Source organism: Athene cunicularia (assembly GCF_003259725.1).
Source record: "Athene cunicularia isolate RWA chromosome 3 unlocalized genomic scaffold, athCun1 chr3_part1, whole genome shotgun sequence".
Taxonomy (NCBI): Eukaryota; Metazoa; Chordata; class Aves; order Strigiformes; family Strigidae; genus Athene; species Athene cunicularia.
In genome coordinates this window covers 35830214-35855966 of record NW_020799097.1, presented here as the reverse complement: position 1 = coordinate 35855966, position 25753 = coordinate 35830214, and the positions used below count along the sequence as shown (strand labels likewise).

The following is a 25753-nucleotide window of genomic DNA, read 5'->3' as shown; positions in this document are numbered from 1 at the left end:
CACCCCCACCCCCTTCCTCCCAGTTCTCTCCACTGTGCAGTGGCTCAAAGAGATACTTATCTTCAACCGGGGCAGATGGAACAATATGCTTTTGGCTGTGGGATGCTGGCACCCTTAAAATAAAGTTAGTTGCCATTTTATTTGTTGCTATTTCTTTTTTTGTAATTAAGAATGATGTACAAATGTTGGAGAAGAATTTGACTAAAACAAAACTTGTCACTGGCTGGTTCACTATGTATGATCTATTTCTGGTGTAGCTATAGCTTGCTTACCTTTTAAGGCTTAAGTTGATAGTATAACATTTTGTGGAGTGAAGCAAGTAACTGTATACCCAGTTTTGCTGTATCAGTCTTAGTTTAGTAAAAAGAATGATTTTTTTTTTTTTTTGCTATATGATGTCAAAGTTGGTACTTTTTGGTTCCGTTCTCATCTCTTAGTCCCAAATTAAATGAAATTTATGTTGATAAAATGATTACAATTTAGACTTGAAAATCCAGATATTCTTCTTAGGAGACTGTAATGTCCTAGTATAAATTAGGGTGGGGTGTTTTTGATGTTTGTTCTTATCTGTATTAACTTTTCATAGTTGCTTTTTACTGTAGCGTGGCAGGAGGCAGAATTCTTTGGCAGCTGTATATTGGCGGCTGAAGTTTCGCCTAAAGTTTCTGCCTTCAAATTAAAAGACACTCAAAATGTAGCCAGGACCCTCAAATAGATCTTGTTTTTTAAAATTAACTTGTAATGACTTTCAGATGCTTCTTGTTCCTTTTCCTTTATCACAAAACACCTGTAGCTTAAAATTCAAAATAGTTGTTTTAGTAACCATTAGTGATTTAGCTTTGAGGATACGATGTGTTCTTATGGATATATTCTCCTAGCAGGTAGGTTTCTTTTTCTTGTAGTTTTGGTATTTGCTGTTAGAATCTTTTTTATGGTGTGCCAAGGTTATGCAGGGCTTGTACATACATTTGCCTAGATACTTCTCTAATTGTCTGGACCTTAACTATTTTGATGTTTGGTGGGTGTTCTGGCTCTTTTTGATACTGTAGATGAAGCTGACTGTTAATCCTCTGCTGCCTGGTACATGCTGTAATCGAAGACTGACTCTCATTCTTACTGAGGAGAGGACGAGAAGGCTTATGTGCTTCTTTTTAATGTGCAAAGGGAGAGGAGTTGCTACCATATTATTTACCTTAAGATCTCTTAAATCTGAGCTCTTGTTGACAAGATAAAATCTTAATCTGCCTTGTTTATAAACCTTTTGAGCTCATGTTTCTCTCTTACTTTCTTCCTTTCATTCTTTTTTTCTCCTTTTCCTAAGTAAAGTTAGAGTCTGGAATTGAATTTTGAAACAACTCTGTCATTAGAGAATAGCAGAATCCATGAGAGTTTAGTGGGTTATATTATACGAGCTGAGATGAGCATTCAGAAATTGTGAATGTTTGGATGAATTATGGAGTTGGATGGGATTTGTTCTGAGGTAAAACTTAGGGAGTGAGAAAGTTGGCATCAGGTATGGTAGGGGATTCTCAACTAATTCCCTTCCATGGTGATATGTAAATGTAGAATTAAAATTTTCAATAAGATGCACTCAGCAAATATTAAAGGAATAAAAGATTTTTGAGTAATGATTTCGCGTATAAGTAGTCACAGTAGATGTGATCAGACAGTGTTACAGAGAAAACAGATTAGTTCAGCTGTCTTGTACAGCACAGCAAAGAGGTGGTCCCGTAACTCAAGCCATGCCAGTGGCTCATGTTGCGTAACTACAGTGTGCAGAGTAAACTTTGAGACTGGAATTTGTACTGTCCTTACCTTCTGTTCTTGGAAGTATTTTATACATTGTGTTTGAGAAGACAGAGGAACCCTTTAAGCTGTGTTTCTTCAGTCTGGAAAAAGACAAATACATGAAGATGAGATATGTACAGTCATGAGTGTCTTGAGGAGGGTATATAATGAGTCATTGCTGTGCTGGAGGGTATCAAGTGAAGGTCAATTCCAAATGGGAAGGAGATGGTTCTTCAGAAAACATGCAGTTAAGTTATTGAACTCCTTGCCACAGAGTATTATGCATTATATGAGGGTAATAAAAGGCATCACTCTGTGCTTTTTCTGCTTTAACACATCCAGTTTTGGCTACTTTGAAGCCAGGATACTGGTCTTAGATCTTCGTTTGAACTTAATAGACCTGTTATGTATTTGAAGTAATGATACTTTTTGATCCAGGCTAAAACTTGATAAAAATATGGTAACGTCTAAATAAGAAACAGATATATCTTTTTGGGGCTGAGACATAACTGTATGTCATTTAAGACATTGAAATAGTTGGACATCCAGAAAAGTCTTAATGTAGCTCTTACTGAATTGAACAGCTTACTAGTTCAGGGGAATTTGTTAGTTACAGGAAGTTTTACTTAATGTGCTAATCAGTAAACATTTTTAACTGTGGTTGTCATGCTTATTTCACTAAACCAAAATAAATTATACTGTGAAACTGAAAGTCCAGTGTCATTTTCCATAAGGAAGCTGCATTCTATGGACAGTGCATCTTGGTAATGAGTGTACGTTGTCATAAATTTTTGATGAAGCAATTAAACTTCCTTAGACCTTTAGATCTGGATCTATTTCCACAACTGTGAAAACATGGCAGATTCCCTCCACATTCCTTCAGTAAAGTGCCAGCAATATAATAGCATCAAAGAAAAGAAAGGTTTTTGTAAATTTTTTCATAAGGTGCTTCTTGAGGTTATTTTTTTAAAAACATGATGTGTAAGCCATCTGGAAGAGAAAATAACTGGTGAGGTGGGAAGCTTGTCCTTCTTTTTATCGCTGTAGTGAAAAATACAGGCTTCTGTTCAGTATCTCTAAAAAGGAGGAAAGCTGGCAGAAAGAATTAAGATTTTTTTTTTTTTTTTTTTTACCACAGTTATTCAGGTTCTGAGCTTGCTGTCCTGTATTTCAGTTCCAGCACTATTCCTGCCCCAGAAAGGAGAAATGGGGGCTTTCAAGCAAGACTAAAAGATCTGAATAGTACAGGTGAAGGGTGCTGTCACATGCTTAAGTCAGAACTTGATGTCATGCTCCTGCTGAGCTTGACTGCAGCCTGTCCTTCAATAATACAATTGCTATCGATAATGACAGTGTGTTACTAAGTCGTCTGATAGTTTAAATGGGGACTGGTAGGGAGGGGGAAAGAGATGGATATGCACGCACCCCACACTCCCTGCTTTTTATACTCAGTACTACTTGAATCATCTGGGACTAAGTTAAGATTATGAGCTGTGGGGCAGCCTCATGATGATCATGTGGTTGATTGTAGTTTCAAGATGGTTGGCAGTACCAGCAGTATTTTGAACTTTTCCATGAAATATAGGAAGGGCAGTGTTTGGATACACTACTGTGTTAAGTATGCTCTTGAATTTAAAAATAGTCAGTTTTGTTCTATTGACTGTGCTGAAAAACTCTTTCAGTTAAGTCTACTGGATCAGTTCTCTGTCTTTAACTGAAAATTGGCTTAGTCCCTCCTGGGAAGAACTCCCTTTGAAGGGAATCTTTCCCTGTCAGCTTCTTCAGGAAATGAGGAAACTCAAAATTGTTCTTTATTCCCCACTTATGAGATCAAAATATTACAGAGCAATTATTTATCTTAACATACCATGAAAAACTGGAAAACTCACCACCTTAAAAACTGCCACATTTGCCATTAAAATGGACTTTGCCATCCTTTAAGCCTTCTAATGTCTAATGCCCTATCCCAGTTCTGGTTTCTGTTTTTTTTAATCTCTGCAAATGTTAATTTTTTTTCATTTTTAGATCACAAAAATCATTGTATACAGCTTTGCTAGCAGCTCTGCTGCAGTATTAATTGTATCTCTGAAATTAGAGGCTTCCTGTGTTGGTCTCCCAGTTTTTTGATAACCTCATTAATTGAGGCATGTTCAGTATCTAGGTTACACATATGGCCCAGATGGGAGGTGCTTGGTGACAGAGCTCTGTTTTGATAAACTGCAGAAGAACACATTACAGTAGGTTTGTTGCTATCGGGTGAAGCACAGACATTGGCATGTCTGACCACAAAATTCTCATGTTATTCAAAGGAGAATGATCTGCCTTACTCAAGTGTTTCTGTGTCTAGTGTGGGTGCATGTTCTTCAGTATTTACAGAGCCTTCTGTGTGCTCCTTTTTTTTTTTTCAGTGAAGAGATTTCTGACCTAAAAGCAGTAATGTTCCAGGTAGATTAATTTGGTTTCCAAATAGAGAACAGGAAAGTTGGTTGTTGGTGCCAGTAAGGAAGGCAAGGAATTGTCCCATACAAGATGGGAAAACAATTAAAAATTTAGGTAGTCAAGACTCCCCCTTTTTAGTGTCCTGTTACTGTTCTGGATGGTGGTAGGAAACATAAAAGTCGGATCCTTTATCAGTTGACAGTAGGGAGAAGAGAGAAAATCAGCCTGAGGTCATCAGGAACTGAAGAATAATCTGTTTTCAAGGGAGAATTATTACAACTGGTCAGTACAGCAGAGTTAAAATAATTGTACTGCAAAATATTTGCATATGTATTTTCACTGACAAAGATGCTGAGTTTTCTTGTTATTCTTCTGCCACCTGTTTGGATCACAAGTTTCCAGTGTTAGTCTGTTACTGGCAGACCGTATGAACAAGGCAGCAGAACTGTCTCACAGATTTGGGTAGAGGAGCTTACTATACTGCTTTTCTTCTTTTCTATTTTTTCCCACGTAATTTTTAAAAGAGGGAAAAAAAACCACTTAGGAAAAACACATGCTGATGATTTTTGTGTTCCTATTTTGGACAAGACGTTGGTTTCTCAATTGTCATCAGCGTGGTGTGATACTTCTCATCTGCTTTCTTAAGCAGAAGGCACTTGGTGTTAAAGGGGCTGGTCATACATCAGAATTCAGGTATGCTGAACCTTGTTCATTAGCTTGCAAACAGAGACTTTAATTTGGAGAGGTTATATCCCACATTTGTTTTCTGGAAAGAAATCTTGCTTGAGCCACTACATGCCCACAGTGAGGTCAGGACTTGAATTAGGTAACAATTAGGTAACACTGTGGCTGCATTTTGAAGACAAACTTGAGGTGTTTACATGGGTGAGTGTGTCCCTTAGCTGAGGCACATATGCCAGATTGTTTCTTTGTCTGCTGTTTTGAGTGCAGGTGTTTTGGTTTTTTTTTTTTTACTTAAGTCCCTCTCATTTCTGGATTTGTGTTGAACTTAATACAGGTCTCGTCCATGAGGAAAATGGTTTTCCAGGTGTTTTCTCTCTATGAAATACTTGTGAAGTTATCTTAGTGCCTTCCAGCCACTTAATAATTGTATTGAGAATGTCTATAAAGTGAAACAATTATCTTGGTTTCTGTATGTTGCAAGAAATTATACTTTTGCCCCCTACCCTTGCTTCCCAAAAATACTGAGTGCCCAACTCATTTTCCAGAGACCACAGTCCTGCTCTATAGTAAAAGATTGCCATAATCTTTTGTCTCTTAATGCCTAAAATAACACACATTAGAGAGACATAAGTTGGAGAATTTAACTTGGTTATCCAAACTAGAATGTAAGTTCATACTTGCTCTATTTTGCAGCTGTCCTAACTCCAAAGGCAGAGTTCACAAACCACAGTGGAAGAAAACAGCAGCCTATTTATCTATTTAGACTTGCTCCAAGTTATGTAAGCCGCATATTGAATCATCTGACAGTTCTTTTTATGTTAGTATCTCAGTTAAGAAGGGTTTCAACTGTTTTGTAGAATAGATCTTTGTCTTGTTTAGTGTATCTTCTTGTGAAGTTTTCTTGTCATGAGTCTGCAGGGAGTTACCTTAAAACTCCTAGAGGGAAGTTCACAGAAATGGCCTATACTGAAGGGACAATTTGGAGACAGATTTTACTGGTATTCCTGGTGTTTATTACTTTGTTTAATGCGTAGGCACCACTAAGGTTTAATGCTTACTACTTTTTTTGAGATAGGAATAGCTAATGAGTGGAGAAATGTCTCTTACGCATCTGCCTTCAGCTGAAATGAATTATATGGACCATTTTGCTTTTAAAAGAGAAAGTTTTGGATAAGTTATGAATATGCATTCTTTTATGTTAAAACAGATCTTTAGTGATGACACTTGTGGGTGTAATGCTGCTGTTCTCTAGTAAGTTTATTCTTTGAGTGAAGATTGCAGATGGCATACTATGCAAGACCACCTACTGATTTGAGGTTGCTGCAGTGCATGAACAGACTTGAAGTAATGATTGAAGAAGCAGATCTGATTTGTTTTGGTTTTATATACTCTTAATTTGACAAATCCATTGAAGCTTTAGTTCTGCTTGCACATCAGGTTCTGAGATGCCTAAAAGAAAGCACAGGCCATAAACTTCTAGCTGTTGTCCTTATGTTATTTGGGCACTGTTTGAAACTAGCCCACAAAGAATATATGTCCTCTGAAGAAACTGGTATGTTCAAATACTGTGAAAAACTACAAATTTATTTAAATTCCTTTTGTGTCCTTATCTATAAAGAGCACCAAGCTCTGTTTCTCTCTTGTAAAAACAGCTGTGTGCTACAAGAGAAAGCCAGAGTTCCAGTACACCCAGTAGCTTAAAACTGAATATCATGGGCAGCTGGTTCTAGTGTCTTTTGTTGTGCTTTGCTGGTGACTTAAGGAGGAGAATGTTTTATATAGCAGTATTTGAGAGGAGAGAGGAACGGGATTTAAGTTGTGATACAACTCTCCTTGATACATGGATTACTTAGTCCATCTGGATGTCTTAGTTTCCTAAAGATCATGAAGCATAGTCACACAAAATTGTTTATAGATGGGCAGCCATCTGTTCCTTCATGCTTAATTTTGTCCTTCTGTGCTTTATTTCTAAGATACTGACTTACTTTTTGAAGTCCTATTAGGAAATTATTTGTCTTTCTTTATTTGTAGTCCAAGGCCAACAAAGTTTACAGAACGCCCTCGGCCCGGAGTCCAAATGATCTGTTCTTCTTTTAGTGCTGGTAAAAGAGTTTTTTCCTTTTTTCACTTGTATCAATATAAGTAGTCATTTGCAGAGTAAAACGGAAGTATAATACAGTTACTGTAGCATACTTCTTGTTAATAAGATGGAATTGAGTTAAAGTAGATATTAAAAAAACCCAAATATTTAAAACAGAAATTCAGAATCTATTCATAAATGCTTGGTGATATGGAAATTCTTGAAAACCATTAAGTATAAAATGTTGAAAGTAAGTCTCTTGTGACTGCAGGTCTTTTAAAACATGATGTATACCTTTTTCTCAGAGTGATTCTGAGAGTTGACTTTGAGATGGAATTTATAGGGATTGGGACAAGGTGTTGATTACTGGATTCTCACCGTCTGAATTTCATTGATTGTAGAGTTGACAGTTGAAGAGTGCAGCATAATTAATTGGATAAAATACCAAAACTACAGAAACTTATTTTCAGAAAGTGTACTGGAGCTCTACTTCCATTCAATTTTTGTTAAGCTTGAGGCTTCTAAGGGCTTAGTTGCAAACAAATTACTGTAGTTAACTAGTCTTTCAGGTAAGTCTGCAGATGCATATTTATCTGACAGCAAATGTGGGGTAATTCAGCTCCTGTTAAACTTTTGAGTTTCTAAATCTTGTTTTTACTTAAAGGTCAGTTGCAGGCATAGCTGAAATGAGATACAGCTATAAACTTAAAGTATTTGATGTTACAAGTGTTTGAAAATACTGTAATAACATTAGATTGTCTTATCTGTTTGTTTTTCTTAGGTGGAATGTTTTTGGCCACTGGGAGTACAGATCACATCATTAGGGTTTATTTCTTTGGATCAGGTCAGCCAGAGAAGATATCAGAGTTGGAGTTTCATACTGTAAATACTTTTTTAAAATTACATATGTGTTTGATTAAAATAATTTGGATAATTTGGAATAATGTTTTTCTTCTACTTTTTTTTTATATAGGACAAAGTTGACAGCATTCAGTTTTCTAATAGTAGTAGCAGGTAAGCACACAATTTATTAATTTATTTATTCAGAACTATTTTTTTGACCTTGTGGACATTTGTAAATATCAGTTTCTGGAAGTAGTTCTAAAAAAAAAAAAAAAGTCACTTTCTGTTTTAAGGTTCATCTAGTAAAATCATCTATAACTACTGGATTCTCACTGTTTTGTTTTAATAATACTCCTTCAATTTTACAGTTGTTTTTATTGTAATGACTGATTAAAGTATTTTGAACTTGCCAAAATCAAGTAATCTTATACTCCTTAAAATTTCTTCTTTGAGAAATGTATTTGTGTGTATATATATATATATATATATTCACATATAAAATACAACCTTTTTATTTTCTATAAAAAATATTCTGACACTCCTTGGTCTTCTTACAGCTTCCTTTTTTGAATTCTAAATTCTGGAACTTCAGTTTTCAACTGTCTTTTCTGCATAGATCTGCCTTCGATGTCTGAGTAACATTTTTCCCCTTTTGTTAGATTCGTAAGTGGAAGCCGTGATGGCACAGCACGGATCTGGCAATTCAAGCGAAGGGAATGGAAAAGCATTTTGTTAGATATGGCTACTCGTCCAGCAGGGTAGGTGATGTAAAATGTTCTGCTATCAGATAGGTATTTGAAGGCTGTTAATATAATTTGCTGACTTATTAAAAAAAAAAAAAAAGAATGGGGAAAAGAGGGGGGGGGAGCTTCTTAAATTATTACTGCTTAAATTACTTAAATAGATATGTTTGTCTAGCTTTTGAAGTCCAATGAAAATAAATATTTGACTACATATTCAGCTGTAGAAACTTAGCTTGTCCTGGTAATAGCTCCACTAGTATTTTGATTAGATTAAAAGCAGAAAGGATACTTAAAATCCCTTAAAAGTCAAATTTATATGGCTTTTTACATAGGTATTTATTTCTGGAGTAAGAAAACCAGGTCATATTTATTTTTGAGACTGCTTGCATTTTAGTAACGCTTAAAGATATTGTGGAATCTACATGCCCAGAAAAGCGGTATTGGGTTCTTTCATACCTCATGCCAGAGCAAATGAATCTCTTGCTCTGTAATGGGTTCTAATTTGTTAAAACAATCCGAGAATTTAGGTACTTCTAGTGTAAGAAGCACTAGAACAAGCAACAAAAGAGGCTTGAGATGGAGGATAACTTAGTAGGAATTGTGACTTGCATGCTTTTATTTTGGCATGGAGGAGATGTTTTCCAGCTGACACATATTAGAAAGATTTATAATGGGTTGAAGGGGTAAACCTTTTTCCTCTTACTGATCATATGGAGTGGTTTGAAGGATGATACTGAATAGGAAAAAAAATTTAAATTGTTTCAGCAATAATCCTGTGGAAAGGTGTATGAAAGACTGAGAGGGCTATAGAAGAGAAGGATAAATAAGCTATTATTTAGTCGGATGTTTAGTTGAGAGAGTATCTTGTTAGTTATGGGCGGATGCAGCAAGACATGAACATAAAGCTGTTGGACAAGAGTGTATAAAACACTGGTACTTTGAGAACAGACTGACATCCTCTTGAAAATGCAGCCTGTAAAAATTATTAGTTTTAACCGATCCTGAGAAAAATAGGAATGGATTCTTCTGTCATTGTGGTCACAAAATGCTGAATTTCTTTGAGAAACTGAACAGTTATTTCAGTAAAGCACATTTAGCTGAATTCTGTTTTGTCCTTTTGACTAGAGGGATAAGTGCAGCTCCAAATTCGATCTTTTCTGCACAAGCACAATTTTGTCAAAGAAAATTAAATTGCTGCACTGACAGGAAGGAGTGAATTCAGCTTATAAAGCCTCCTGGGTTCTGCATTGAATCTAGAAAGGAATCTGGCTATAACTACATTTTCTGTTATTCAGAAATCTGTTATTCAGTTGTACAATATATACTATTGTGTAATGTATTGTAGTGCTTACTGTACAGAAGATTCTGTATTTTGTCTGCGTCCTTGGTGGTAACATGCTATTGTTGCATTTGGTTGATGTTTTCCCAGAAATCAATGCAATAGAGAATTTGTTGGTGATTCATCTTTAAACCACACTGACAAAAAAGTGATTTTGTAGTATTCTGGTAGATTATATTATAGGTGGCTAGTGTTTGGTTTTCATAGGGATAAAACCAAAAACTATGCAAGATTAAGTGCCAGTATTACTGATAGTAAAGTGATGTAAGGATGGTGGTATAGTACTAAATATAGTCTGAGAATTTAACTCATTTAAGGGTATCAGAATACTTCTCTCCATATTTATAACTAGTTACTACAGATATTCTCCAGGACAGATTACTGTTCACTGGTCACTAGTTTGGATTTTTGCTCTTCAAATGTCACAACAGTACTGTAGCTATCAAATCTAATTGGGTTAAGCCAGGTGTCAGAGGACATTTTCTAGAAAAACAGATCACCATTTTCTTTAAGATATTAAGAGGACTCTGTAGTCATTGTTTAAGCATCTACAGTTCTTTTGTGATTGTATGTGCTACATAATGGAAAAACATCTTTAATTTCTCCAATTTCTTGAAGTAGTGCTTCTATTCTTAATAAAGCAAAATACAGAAGCATTTTCATTTGTTAGGGACATAATGTTTTGGCAAACTAGGATTGCTTTGAAACTTTTTGCTCTTTTGTTTTAGACAAAGTTTACAAGGAGTTGAAGATAAAATCACAAAGCTAAAAGTGACCATGGTGGCATGGGACCGCCATGACAACTCGGTTATAACTGCAGTAAATAACATGACTCTCAAAGTTTGGAATTCTTTCACTGGCCAACTCATTCATATTCTCATGGTAAGGTGTTCCATCTTGATTTATGAATCCTGAATGCAAAACTTATGTATACATCATCAGAATTCTTACTTAGGTGTTTTTTTCTGTCTGAAAACTGCCTTAACAAATTATTCCAGATAATTGAAGTGTAATAGACATGTCTGTCAGCTCTTTATTAGCTGTATTTTGGCTTTAAAGTTGCAAATAATCATTGCTGTTCAAGACGTCTGAAACTAATTTTGGACTTTTTTTTTTCCCCCCTAAAATGCTTTCTTGAAGGAGAGAAGGAAACAGTTGTTTATTTTTACCTTTATTTAATGTGACAAAAGTTTTGAAATACCATTAATGGATAAATTTGCCCTGTTTTAAACTAGACATTTCTGCAACCTAATAATTCCATGAGTACAAAAAATAGTCTTCTATCTAGAATAAATGAAATAACATTTTTACTAATGTTTGATACTTTTTTTAAACTGAGAAAATAGGTAGCTCTAGGTAACTAGATGCTCTGTTAGAGTTGGAAATCATGCAAAGCTTTAAAATTTAGCATTAATTTTGGAGATGTTCTTGAAATTTCAGTTACTGATTTTTTTTTTTTAATGGATCGAAATAAAATTTCTAACTAATATTCTGTCTAAAAAAATTGAAATCTTGGGAACATTAAGACTGAAAATACTGAACATTGTGGACTCTAACCTTTTAAAATCATGGCAGAAGTATTGGGTCATACTGTTGTAAAGGTAGCATACCTGACATAGAACTTAGGAAGCTGAAGTTGCGACTGTAAAGAGAAGAGTATAATACACTGCTAAAAAAAAAGAAATGTGTGGCCACAGTAGTTCTTTGCTGGACACTTTCACAGTGTGGCAGTTGCTAGTGTTATCATATTGGAATTCCTGGATAAATATTTGAGACAATCCTCTTGTTCATCTTGCCGTATCTTTAATTTCAGGGACATGAAGATGAAGTGTTTGTACTTGAACCTCATCCATTTGATCCAAGAGTTCTCTTCTCTGCTGGACACGATGGAAATGTCATAGTTTGGGATTTGGCAAGAGGCGTCAAAATCCGGTCTTACTTCAACATGGTAATTATTGTGCTTTATGTAGATATGCCAAAGCAACCTTTCTAAACTTCTTGCTTTTAGAACATACTTATGTAGGCCATCTTGAAGCATGCATTTGTGTATAGGGCAAGATTCTGCATCCAGTGAGGTCAAAAGAAATTCCTGTTCAGTTTAGTGGGGCAAAGATTAAATCTGTAAAATATAAAAAGTTTGTTTCTTTGGCTGTATTTCATAGTGCCATCTTTCTGTATGCTTCATCCGCATGAAATTGGAGTGTTAGTTTGCATTGTCAGAGATCATGTGTAAGAGACAGGGTGACAGAGACCTTCCTTCAGTGCTCTGTTTCCTGCCTGGGGAACCAAGGTGGAACTTGGTTTATTTTTGCGTTACTGTTTCTTAATCTGGCTAAAGCTCTTCAGGAGTCACAAGGCAGCTGTTGTATGACGCCTTGGCCCATTGGACTGAATACTGTCAGCCTTTCTGTGTAGAGCTCCTCCACATGCAGGTTTCAAATTTGGTCTGTTCTGCATTAAAGTAATTCTTCCGGAAGATGGATGCAACAGGTATTTCCATCTGTTTCTTGATATTAAGTGGGTCTTTGTACATATCTTTTTCCTCAAAAAGGTAATGATGTGTTGTGCAATTCAGACTTTGTCTCCTGGAGAAAATCACAAAAGTGTTTGTAGGATATGGAGAATCATTGAGACTGCTGAGAGTAGGCAAATGGGCTTCATCCAGCCTTCAGCCATAGTGGAATGGTAGTCTTGGAGACCAGCATAAAGAAGATGATAAGAAGAAGAGACCTGCTGTAGAAAAAAAAAAAAAAAAAAAAAAAAGGGCACTAGAAATGAAATCAAGCCAGGAAGGTCACTCTGAACATAAAGAAAGATTTTGAGATCTGCTGTATATAGTACAGTTCATAAAGTCTCTGAGAAAATTCTCCAAAGCTTAATGGGAGAGAAAGCAGCTTAGACTCCTTCAGCACTGACCTAGGTTCAATATTGTTCCCTCTGGACTGATTTCTGTAACTGAACTTAGGAAGGATCTGAGACAATCATCTTGGATCTATGAGTACAGATCTTTGTTACTCAGTGCTATTCACTGTTACCAATTGAGGTATATGTTCTCATTGCATTGGTAGGTTGCCTTTCCACTACTACTTATGATGGATGTATGATAGTTTTCATGGAATTTAAACTCAGAAGAGGCTGAGCTCATCTGCTCTTTGTAAGACAAATCCATTTAAGAGCTATCAATCTAAATTACAGATGCCTGTGATGTTAGGCAACCTCCTGAAAGACATATTTCAAGGGGGTGCGACTCAACAGAGATCACATACATTTTTAAGATATTTGGAGTCAGAGAAATGTGTAGATAATCAGAAGATCTCATCAGCTAGTAAGCTGTGCTTCATGCAAGAAATTAATGTGAGAAAGTCTACTTGTTGTGTGAGGTGAGGGAAATTGGGAATCTGGCAATCAGTTTGTCTCAAACCAAAGAATAAGTCATATGAGCCATGTATGCAGGAGAGGTATCTCTCTACAGTCTCTGAATACTTCACCAGCAAGCCTTCCATGTCTGATGCTTCAAAAGACATGGGTAGAAATTAGAGGGTTTTTTAGATGATTGCGGGGGGGAGGAAGGTGCTTCTAGACCATGAGACTTGACTTCAAAGTCACCTCTGCAGAGCTGCAAATGTTAAGTTTTCTGGTTTACTAAGGCAGGGCACGAATACATACAGAGCTGCCAGTCTTCTCCCATTTCCTAACTGGCATATCAGATGGGAACATCATTAGATTAGCCACTATTAAATTAATCTGATAACCACTGTACCTTCACTGACTTGCTCAGTATGTCATCTCATACTTCTGAAAAACAGTATTTGTTTTCAGAGGATTGGAAATTTTTACCGATCATGTTCTTTTGGATCAGACAGGGCACATCATCTGGAGGAACAAAACCTGAGAGTTGAATGTCATGAGATATTTGCTTTACCATTCAAGAACTTCTTACTATCATTGCCTGATAAAACAGTGTCTGTGGTACAAGAACTAGCACTGGATAACTTTGTAACAAAAGCTCTTAAGAAAAATTGCAGACCTTGGTGGGGGTGGGGTGGGGGTGCTGTTGATTGACTTAGCAAAGTCTTAGATGACTGTTAGCTTGGTGATAGTCCAGTCAGGTATTCCCATTCTGGATGGATTGCTTGGTACATCTAAAGCCTTGTGGCAAATCCCTAGAGTCAGGTATTTTTAAGTTGGCGCCTGTCTATGCCCCCCTGCCCTACCATCCCCCCAAACTCCATTGTCAGCACCAGGAAGAATCAAAATTAGAGGGATGCAGGCAGTTTCAGTCAGTTTGAAACATAACCCCTTTTATCCAGTCAGTGAATGTGAAATTGCAAAGCTGTAGTAACCAAATACACTTTTTGTATTTAAGTTAAATCATGGAATGGCTTTGGTTGGAAGGGACCCCAAAGATCATCGAGTTCCAACCTCCTGCCATGGGCAGGGACACCTCCCACTAGACCAGGTTGCTCAAAGCCCCATCCAGCCTGGCCTTGAACACTGCTAGGGAGGGGGCAGCCACAGCTTCTTTGGGCACCATGGTTATGTGCCTCACCACCCTCATAGAAAAGAATTTCTTCCTTATATCTAATCTAAATCTGCCCTCTTCCAGTTTAAAACTGTTACCCCTTGTTCTATTACTACACTGCCTGATAAAGAGTCCCTCCCCATCTTTCCTGCAGGCTACCTTTAAGTACTGGAAGGCTGCTATAAGATCTCCCTAGAGCCTTCTCTTCTCCAGGCTGAACAACCCCAATTCTCTCGGCCTGTTCTCACAGGGAAGGTGCTCCAGCCCCCTGATCATCTTCATGGGCCTCTGGACCCGCTCAAGCAGGTCCATGTCCTTATGTTGAGGGAACATGGTACTCCAGGTGGGGTCTTACAAGAGAAAGAGAGGGAATGGAGGAATCAAAGTTTACTTGTGCCTACTTATGGGTGCTAAGAGGAGTCTCTTGTGGTCCTACAGAACATTCTGTCACAGGTTTTTAAACTTAAGATTTGCAATTGAATCAATTGGCACAGACACTGTTAATTTGAAGCATCTTTGTTCTGTTTGCCAGATTTTGGTCTTTATAATTAGTAGTAAACTCAGCCCCACAAGTGACTGTCTACACACGTGGGTTTACTCTCAGTAAGTATGTATATATTTTATATATTTCATATTTTCATCTGTAGTTTTCGTTTGATCTAGTTCTGTAAGTAGTGCATAACTCAGTGTCTGAGTTCATGGGCATTCAGAATTGGTGTAATTGAGTGACTTGAGTCAGCTAGACTCAAGGAATGATTCACTACGCCAGAGAGTGAAATTTGCTGTAGAAATATCAAGAGTGTGAGAGGGTTAAAGCTTTTTAGGCAACTTTGAGATGCAGCAAAGAAGTCCTGGGATGGTTTTAAATAGCATTTGGAGGTACGGGTATTTGTTGTTTTGTGGCCTGTGTAATATACCTGCCAGTCCTGACTTAATACTGCTGCTAATGAAAAACATGTTCTCAGTGTATTTCTGTAATTCCTTTTTCCAAGTAATCAATGAGGTCGTGGCTCTGGTGTTGTAATACTGGGACAGCTTCACATGCTGTATTTCCCAGGTACAAATAAGCATTTAGCAGACCTCTGAAGAAACAGGGTAATAAACCTTAAGTGATTGCTGCAGCCAGCTGTTTCAGAGCTTATGTATTTCACAAAAATAGTGGTTTTGCTACAGAAGGACAACACAACCCCTTGTAAATGTTTAAATTATGCCTCATTACCCAGGGCCTAGACTCACTGAAGGACTTCAGTGTTGTGCTACTGGGGACCAGGGTTTCCGATGTAGAGTTCAACATCCTACCAAATCCTCTGTTTACTGAGCAGTATATGAGATTTAGGTGTCTTAGTGGATGATCCATAAAAAAAAATACACTGAGTGGTGGGCTGTCTAGTAAAAGCCATTGCGTGATAATGTACGTAGAGGTATATTTGAAATGCAGTTTCTTACTCAAAGCTGCAATAAGGCATCTGGATCCCTTATGTGGTAATGCAACTTCCCAATAACTGAGGGAGGTCCCAGCTCTCCTAAAAGGAGGGCGCCTTAACTAATTGCCTTGGGATTGCCTTAACTAATGCTAAGCTGTTGAGCTGGGAAATTGAAGGCCTAGATTCTATTCTCTCCTCAGTGACAACGTGTTCAATTAAACATCTGCCAGTTACCCAGGAGAGCAGCTCAGCTATAAATGTCTAGACAGGACTTCTTCCCAACTTTCTCTTGAAGTTGTGCCACTGTGGCACTGTAGCCTCTTGGTTTAGGCACTTCTGCTAGCCTTTTTTTCCTAGGTATGGAAATCCATGTTTTGAATAAATTAGAAGGTGGTAGAAATGGCCTTTGGCTTCAAGCTTCAGGCGAGCTCTTGAACTTGCAGGATTAGTGCTTTGTTATGTCATAAATAAAAGCTCTGCACCACTCAGTTGTTGTCATAGAATCTGTTTTCTTTCAGGTATTCTCACCAAGTTACTTCTTAATAGACTTGACACTTGAATTGTTAGGGATGCCAGGGTTCTCACTTGGATGGTGTGTGCTGCGTGCTAGCCTTACACTTTTAGTTCCTGTAGGCTTTAAGCAGAAGTTTCTCAGTTCTGACAATGTATGAGGAGAAAAAGAAAACAATGGGGACTTTAAGAATCTTCCAGATAAAAAAGAAAGTACCTAGTAATGTTAGGTGGATGCATGGATTTTTGTTTGGTTTGGTGATTGGGTTTTTATTGGTGTTGCAATTTGGATATTAAGTACTGATGTGCCTAAAGTCTGATCCCAAATAGGTTTGTGATGTTATGGTGCTGCCCTTGATTTTTAATTTTTGGACTTAACATAGTTTTCTTTAAGCATGCTTTCCTTTAAGCAGTGCCTCTTGGGGCTGAGCTTTGCTGATTCAGACTGCTTGCAAAAGGCATTCTGTGTGGAGCCTTAGAATACAGGTTTTTCCTGTAGTAAAGCAGATAGCTGTTGTCTTATTAGTGGGCTGCTCTGCAGAAGAATATTAAAAAAAAATTTCCTAAAAGATTTCAGGATATGTGCAGGCCAATAGCTCTGAAATTTATATTTATTTTTTTTTTTTTTAAATAATTTGGTTTACAGCATAGCTTTATGAACAGTTGCAGGAACATACAGTACGCAGTTACTTAAAAGTACGCTGTTATAAGTATGAAAACAGTACCACAGTAGCAAAAATAAGACTAGGGGAGAGCAGGCATTTTTACCATCTTTGTCACTGTGGAATATTGGATTTTTATACTGTATCTTTGAATGTAATTGCTTTGCCTGACTCTGATACCTGACTCAGCAGATTTCTGTAAGTAAGCATTGCGGTTACTGTACCAGGAAGCTTGTGTATTAGTTGATAAAGACTAGCTTTATGGTGTTAAAGAAATCCTTGTGTAATTTAGAAATTAATCAAGTAGGAGTACAGATGCCTTTGAATAAAAAATGGTTCTCCTTGTCAACAGATTTCACAAAAAAACCCAGCAACTAGGTGTTGCTCTTCTTACTGGATTGACTCTCATTGCAAGTTGCACCTTGGAGAAGTTGGGCTTTGCTGTAGCTAGTAGTAGGCTTTCTTATGTCTGACATGATTCGTGTGCCTGAACGCCTGTTAAGGTCAGACTTCTGCTTACTTGTAATCATAATGTGTTCCTCCTAGTGGTTGTGAAGAGTTTATTTGGACTGATTCTTGTTATGTTACCTTAGAGCTAAGACAGCCTTTATGAGCACTGTCATGTAGGATAGTATTCTTTGCAACACGCTCTGGGTGAGTGAGGGTTCTAGAACCCACATTGAACTCAGGCCAAAGGTGGCTTTAGTCCTTTAATGGTACTCTAAAGAATGCTTTTCAATACTGATACAAAAAGAATGATTTTATGATCTTGTATTAAATTCACAGATCAGAATATTTCAAAATCCTCCTACCTTGTGACTTTTTCTGACTTGCTGAAAGGCTAAGCCATCTTAGCCTTTGACACTTAAAGGTCACAGTATATACAGTGTATATCTTGAGAATTTGATGAGTCTTTTTCTAAATGCCAAAGCACATTTCATCAGAGCATGTAGGAATACATACCATGAGTATATTTCAAAAATGCATTACAACTCAAGTTCTGTAACCTAGTGATTGAAGCAACATTCTGATTATTTTTGAGGAGGAAGAATAAAAAAAAGTTGCTCACCTAACCTATTTTTCCCCTCTCCCACCTTCAGCTTCCTTTGAAATAACTAACTCCTACATTTGTGAAAGAAAATCTTTAATCTCTCCCAGAAACACCATTGTTCTCCTCTGTGTCACTGAGTAAATGTTTCTTGCCCTGGAAACCAGATTGGTACTTAAACAGTAGTGGATGATTTCTTACAGCAGTGTAACTGTTACTGTTGGAATTGGTGTTTGTCGTTCTTATACCCTCTGTCCCGCTGTTACAGAAACCAACAGAAGAAAAGAAAAGAAAAAAACAAACCTAAAACCTTTAAAATTACAAAGCCTGGAGGAGAGGCTGACCTGCCTTATGCATCAGTGTTGGAGAAGATCTAGGGTACAGTTGTATTTCTTGGCCATTTTTGAAAAAACTCCAATCCTGGGGCTAAAACATACTTTTTACTTGAGACCTAGAAGGACAACAACCTCTTTTATAGCTGTAGTTCCTGTAAGGTAGTATGAGGCTTCTTACAGGTTTTCAGTTGTCCTAGGAAAAAACAGTGGTTTTATTAATGGGGACATATTTTCATCTAGATCTCTGTACCAGAATCCTAGGTGTTTGCTTTCATTCTAGTTACTTTTCTGTTGGAAGCTCACAATGAATAATCCCACACTTTCATGTAAAATACATTACTTGCATTTTATGTGAATAGGCATTGTATCCAGAACTAGGAAGCTTGTGACTTGCATGTGTTCTTTCCAAGATGCTTATTAATTAGCAACAGATGATGAAACTCTGACCTTAAATATGAACTTTTTAAAACAAAGTAAGGACTTAAACACTTTTGTGTTTATTTCACAAAATGTTAAATAGCTTATTCAGTGATTTGTCTAGTGTGATGAGCATTTCTTCTATCTGTAGTAGAAACCATATATTAAAACAGGTACTGTGTAAGCAGCTGAATGGAAAAGTGTCTATTTTCTAACAAGTTAAAATTTGTGCAGTTACAATTTTAATACCAATTTAGTAATACGTGATTTTGTTGCAACTTCATTTAAAATTGTCGGCCCAGAAGCAAATTACTCGAGATTTTAGGATAAAGTCTGGATATAACTACAAAATAAAGTTGTATTTCCTTTTTTGTTCTTTTTTCTTCTAAGGAAAATTTGTGATAGCTAAAAGAAAAATGGGGACAAAACTCCTCATTCTTGGAGTTCAGAGATTAAAGGACATCTTCCTGGAAACTTATGTAAATAATTATCAATGCTTTTAGCAAGATAATGTTATTTTGACTTTGCATTATGTTGCCTCATCAAAACTTATAATCAGTGGGGAACCAGCAAATTTGAAGTTCTTGCTACTGAAAAACTTTTCAAAGTACTTAAACTGTTGAGCATACAGTACCAACAGGCATAAGCTACTTTATCAGTGGAACTAACAAACCTGTAGGTGGATCTTTTGCTTATGTTCTTGGTTGAAGTTAGGAAAGTACTGCAGAAGTTAATCTTTGAGAGAAAAAACCCAAAACAAACCCCCAAAAGCTTATAGCCTTGCATTAGGGTAAAAATGTTAATAAAACAGTAAACAAAATTTTGCTAAAGAATTGCTCTGGTTATGACTTCTTTTGCACAGCATTGCATGTCTTATACTGTCATACAAAGTTGACCAGAAACTTCACTCAGCTTCTCTAATGAAGTCTCAGATTTGATGGGACAGTGCTTGTTATCTGAAATAGAAAAATGCAGAGCTGCACTTGAGAAAGCTGGTCTGGATTTCTTAGCATGACCAACTTAATGTATTTATTTTTACCACAAGTTAAAGCGAAAATATCTGAGTAGTTTTCAAGCAGACATGCATAACGCCTTTCTCTGTGTTACTTGATTTTTAGACAAAGGACTGTATATTGTTACTTCAAAATTAATTCCAAATGAAATTTAAATGTCCTTTCTAATCTCTGTATGCTTGTCAGGTACATGAAGTGAGGCAATCATGTAAATAAAGCTTGGTAGATGTTTTTGAAAAGCTGTAGTGGTTATGTCTGGGTATTCCTGAAGGGAAGAACAAAAGTTTTACTTCACTATACGGTCTCTGTCTCTGTACTTGAGAAGATAAGACTCCACCATCTGCTTTTCACACTTAAAGGATTACAATACGAAGATGTTTCTAACAGCTACCACTCAAAAAATTAAGTGGAAGAAAAATTATGTTGGAAGGATCTTGTGATGATGCAGGATTGCTCATTAAAGCCTGATTACTCTGCTGCAGTAGCTTTCATTAGACTGTGTTCTAACTTTTTATGCACTGAAATATGTAATACTTCCATGTGATCAAAGAAATAGAACTTCTTTGTGAATACTCACAAACTTATTTTTAGGTCCCTTGATTTTCTTACCAATCTTAAAGTTTAGACTCAAGCTCTTATGACTATGCTATAGTAAAGAAAAAAAAAAAGTGACCCTTTTTGGTCCTTAGGGTGTTTTTTTTCAGGTTGGTTCTTTTTTGAGAAGCCTTGGGCTGAGGAAACAAAATGAATTTGATATGCTTGTTTTGAAGGTGCTCTCTGAAATTCCTTTATTTCATTTGATTGACTTTGAAAACAAATGGAGTAGTAGAATCAGCAAGCAGATACTAACCTACCTTGTAAGGCACTCTCTTTCTGCTTACATGATTATTATAATTGTATAGCTCTGAAGTGTTGCTGCTATTTCAAATGGTGTCTTAATGAAACAGGTTATGCTGCTTAGAAATCCTGGCACAAATCAGGAAATCTAGTGATATGTTATAACTAAGGCAATAGATGTATTTAAATTATTAAGCTTGTTTTTGAAATTGAAAATGTATACTGTCATGCATCCAGTGAGAAAGCTTGAAGTGGATACATTCATATTAGCTTTGCTTTACGTTCACTATGTAAAGTTACCATGCTGAATATATGCCTTTTCATAGAGATACTAGTTAATCTGTGTAAATGCAGATAAATGTTTTATATTTAAAAAAAAAAAAAACAAAACAAAAAACCCCACAAAACAAACAAACAAAAAAACCCCAACAAAACAACACATATTGATGTTAAGGTTGAAAGTTCTGGCCATGTAGACATGAAGAAATAAGGACAAGATTGCGGAAGCTAATGTCTGAGTTTTTTTGTCCCCAAGTCTGTAGCTAGCTGGTTGTCTAATTAATGTAAAGTTGTCTGGTACTATTCCTGGTTCCATGCATTTCTTTCCAAGTGAATCTGTCATTACTTTTATAGGATGTATGGTAGTTGCATTGCATGGTCTTTTTTCAAGCTTACACATTTTCCCCAGCTTTCTGAAACTTAACGTATCTTTTGAAAATATTTGATAGAAACACTTCCTTAGCTTTCTGAACTTTGGCTTTATTGTAGATTTATTTGAAGCTGTTAGCATATGCAGTGACTGAAACTGTCACATACAAAACTTGACCATAAGAAGGTCAAGTTCAAGCAGCCCATAAGAATTTTCCTGACTCCTACAATGGAAATTCTAGGTGTAATTTTGACCCTATCTGAAGTTAACGGAGAGTCTGCACTACGGATGAAGAATCAGACCATCTGGATGCAGTAATGTGTTGGTTGTTCCCCCCCCCAGTCTCTCTGCCCTCTTCCCACATGTCTTATGTTTTTGTATAAATCAGCGAGAAAAATTGGGAACCCCCATGGAGGTGATAGTAGTAGTAATGTATTTCATAATGGTGATGATGTCTTTGTGAATTTGGACTCATACATACCCTGTCAATGACTGTTTGAATGTTTCAGTACAGTTTAATCCTTGTTTTGCTTAGAACTTATGGTCAGTGTTACGGCATCAACTGATTCAGGTCAAAAGGGTTTCTTCCTGCAAATTGTCAATCAAGCAGAGGCTACTAAGTTGCAATCAGATTTTTTTCTGTGTGCTCCTGATCCTTCAGAGAGCTTGTTGTTGACCATGTCCTTTATTTTTAGCTGTGAGTGGACACTGTTACAGGCAATTCCTATGCTATGCCTACTTATGTCTGGGTATCTTAATGGTTTTCCTGCCCCATCTTTTGAGGTCTGATCATTCACTGATCTCAGTGAATTGGTTCCTTACTTTCTAATGCTACTTCTACTTCCAATGCGACCTGATAAATACTGAAGCCCTAACAGCATTATCATATTGCTTACAACATTGTTTCCTTTTTATTAATCAGTAAACCTGCATGGCCTACCTAGAGCTTTGTTGGCAAGGACTGCATTAGTTTTAGCGTAAATGACATACTAAAAAATTGGAGTCCTTGTCAGAAGAATAACATGGAAGATTTAGGTTCCATCTAGGACAGCTCAGCTAAATGCTCTGTGCATGGATTTTCCATCACACGAGGTGATTTTTTTGGACTCATGTCCAAAAGGCATACTGCTTGCTTGCATTTGGACAATGTATTGTAATCTCCAGTGAACTAGAGATTTTAAAATGTTTATTTTTTATGTTGTGGCCTTCATAAAGTCTGAAGAGACTTCCAGTTTTGCTGGGATTATATGAGGTTCTATTTTTAGATCAGGTTTTTGTAGTCATCTGAAATACAGAATGACTCATAATAAGATTATTATTTTTGAATCAGTCATTGTGTAGTCCTACTGAAGTGGTTTTTAAATTTTTGAGAGGTTCCACCTTTGAATAGTACATAAAATCACATCCCGAAGAGCAAAGTTAGCATAATGCTCTGGTACTCTTCAGAAACCAGTACTGAGTTTGCAGAATGCTCATTAAGGGGCAGGGGAAAGAGCTGTAAATACTTTTATATAGCCTTTATATAACTTCAGGGATCCACAGGGTGCATGATCCGTCAGATCTTTTCATTGATATGTATATCTTTCAAGACAAACAAAACATTCCTGAATGGATAACCGCCTTAGGGGTAGGAAGATGGAAATATTTTTAGTAAATATTTTACTCTTAATTTAATGACTTGTCATTTTCCTACCATTTCAGCCTTTGTTACTGTTCTGGAAGCAGTGTAGAAGCCCTGTTGATCTTTTCTGGTTTTTTTTGTTATAAACTGGCTTAAAATTTAAGTGTTCTTTCCACTTCTCCAAATCTGCAGCAACCTCTTTATAACCTTGCAGAAAGTCTGTAGATATTTTTTGGCTTATCATGGAAGCATGCTGTGGTCGAAGATCCTTCCTTAAAGCAAAGGAAAACATAAACCTACAAAGGAACTTCAAAATACTTGGAGACTGATTTGACTCGAGCAGCTATGATGTAGTTTCATCACTTATGAAAGAGATTATATGTTTTAATAACAATTAGTTAACTTTACTTTTTTATTAGTTTTAGGCAGTTGTTCTAGCATACCATTGTTGTGATCATTAGAATCTAAATTTCAGTTTTCAAGTTTGAATGTTGCTTGTAACTCATTTTCACTTGTTCCTGTGCATTTGAGTAGCTCTCTTCCTGATAAAGGTCTTTTCCTATAAGCATACAAAGTAGTTCTCTCTCTCCTTAGTGTTCATGTGAAGAAGCTGGGCTCCTAGGTTTTCCATTATCATGATGAGTGGAAACCTTTTTCTGTAGCTGTTCCACTTAGAATTTACTTATCTTGAACATGGGAAGCAGAAATTATGTGTATTGTTTTGGAAGAGTGTTCTAATCGTTGTCTGTTTGTCTAGCATGTATGTGCTTTCTCTTTCACTTCTGGATATACTTCAGGTATTTAGGATTATAGTTTTCTTTTTGTTCCTGTGTTATGTGTGATGCATTGCATTGAATATACAGTGATCTTTCTCCCTGTGTTTCCAACTAATTGCCTCAGTCCCTTAATGTGAAGGAGAGAATGTTACTTACCTCAGACTAGTAGAGGCTGAGTTCACTGACTTTTTAAACAGTGCTGATGACTTCTGTTGGAAGGCATGAGAGACATGCATAGTGTTATTTTGTGTAGACTCCATTATATTTTCCAGCAGTAAGTGTGTTAGTAAGTTACTTCTAATAATCTTACTAGGTTCATGGCCTACTACATTTTGTCCTGTTGGTTTTTAATTGCTTGAGTAGATCTCACTTGTGCTGTGTCCCAAATCTGTTCTCAATGGATGATTTCCTAATGTTCCGTTTCATCAACAGGCTCTTATTTTTTCTGTAGTCACTAACAGAAAGGCCTGACTTGAATTTTATTGATAATATCCTTTTAGCTCTGTATGTCTTTCAAGAACTCTTATCCTTTCCTTAGTAAGTTTACCTACTCTGCATTTCTCCAGTTCATCACAATCTTCCATTTGAACTAAGTGTTCAGTGCCACATTGTGGCTGTGAAATCTAGCTAGGTTGAATGAATGATATTTTCTTGGTATAAAAAAACCCCAGTTATTTTACTGAAGAAAGTGTGCTAAGTTTATCTGGTACTCTCTACTCTTGATTTCTATTTCTTTTTTTCCTCCCATGTCTTTTACTTTTTTAAAAAACTAGGTTTTAAGTCTTTCATACTGTCTATTGATAACAGGTCAGACATTATTGAGCTCACTCTCTCTGTAGGTGGTACGACTCTGTTTTCATACAATAAATTGTTTTTATGAATCAAAGACATGTTACTCTGTGTACTAGTTTCACAATTCTGTTCTCTCTGGTTTGGGGGATAACAAGCTCTTCAAAACTGAAAGGAAAAGAGTAATGTCCCTCTTTCATTCTCTTATTTAATCAAAATTCTTTCATTTCTGATGTACCAATGTTCATCTGTTTCCTTGCTAGTGAAAATACAGACAAATGGTTTAATTCTTGGGATTGAGACTAAAAGTAATCTTAACTTAGTCCTCATAGTGTCACTGGTTCTTCCCTGTTTGTGACTGACTTGCTACTTGCTTTCCTACCAGCAGTGTCTTAATGTGATCACTCTTGGCAGCCTTTTGTTGGGATGTATCTTAATTAACCACTGTTTTTTTTCTGTTCTTGTGAGCAATCTTTTCTCCTCACCATTGATATCCTTTTATACAGAAGGGAAGGTTCCAGCCAGAATAAACAGTTTATCTTCTTTGTGATACAGTCTTCATATAGTTCTTGCATCTTTGATTTCAAAGGGATGGAGCAGAGAAAGCAACTTCCTTCTTGCTGAAGTCCTCTATCTTGCTTGCTGAAGTTACAGCTTCACTGTTTTCCAGCTTTCCCCTTTTGCAGCTTAACATTTAGTTTCTGTTCCAAATGACTAACTCCTGTGCTAGCTTTATTATTGAAGAAATTCCACTGTAGAGTGTCATTTATTAATCTCAAAATATTTTTGTTTTAAAAAATCTCTCCTGGGTAGCACACTCTGGCAGACTGTGCTCTTTAATTTGTAATGGTAATCATATCTTGGAAGCTTATCCCCAGCAATAATTTTTGTTCTTAAAATATTAAGGATCTTTATTTCCAAGTAATTGTACATCAGCCTTGAGGGGTTGTACTCAAAGGCCAGTACTTTTTAAACCAGATTCTGGCCACATTTAAAGTAAAACTATTTGTACTGTACTAATCACTGAATAGTAGTAGATCAGTATTCTTTTTCCTTTATATAAGAAGGGAATGTCTTCCAACGAACACTCTTAATTCCCAGGGGTTTCTTGAAAATGGTCTATCCAAAGAATTTATTGCTGGGAAGGATTAAAAAAACCCCACATCATCTTAAGAGTGTGATTTTTTTTTTCCTCCCCCCCCCCCCCCCCCCCCCCCCCCCCCCCCCCCCCCCC

At 36.6% G+C, this 25753-nt stretch overlaps 1 protein-coding gene across 4 annotated transcripts in view; it reads left to right on the top strand.

Moving 5' to 3' along the window:
- PHIP (pleckstrin homology domain interacting protein) overlaps window positions 1–25753 on the top strand; it is a 106373-nt gene that overhangs the window by 24170 nt on the left and 56450 nt on the right. For 3 of the 4 annotated variants that reach the window (XM_026845215.1, XM_026845213.1, XM_026845212.1), the window contains 7 exons: window positions 24–124; window positions 6943–7013; window positions 7773–7873; window positions 7965–8005; window positions 8494–8592; window positions 10645–10798; window positions 11730–11864. In XM_026845215.1, coding sequence (XP_026701016.1) covers window positions 24–124; window positions 6943–7013; window positions 7773–7873; window positions 7965–8005; window positions 8494–8592; window positions 10645–10798; window positions 11730–11864 — 702 coding nt within the window. Of the gene's footprint in view, window positions 1–23; window positions 125–5604; window positions 5729–6942; window positions 7014–7772; window positions 7874–7964; window positions 8006–8493; window positions 8593–10644; window positions 10799–11729; window positions 11865–25753 lie in introns of those variants that run through there. The other variant, XM_026845216.1, reaches the window with a different exon arrangement.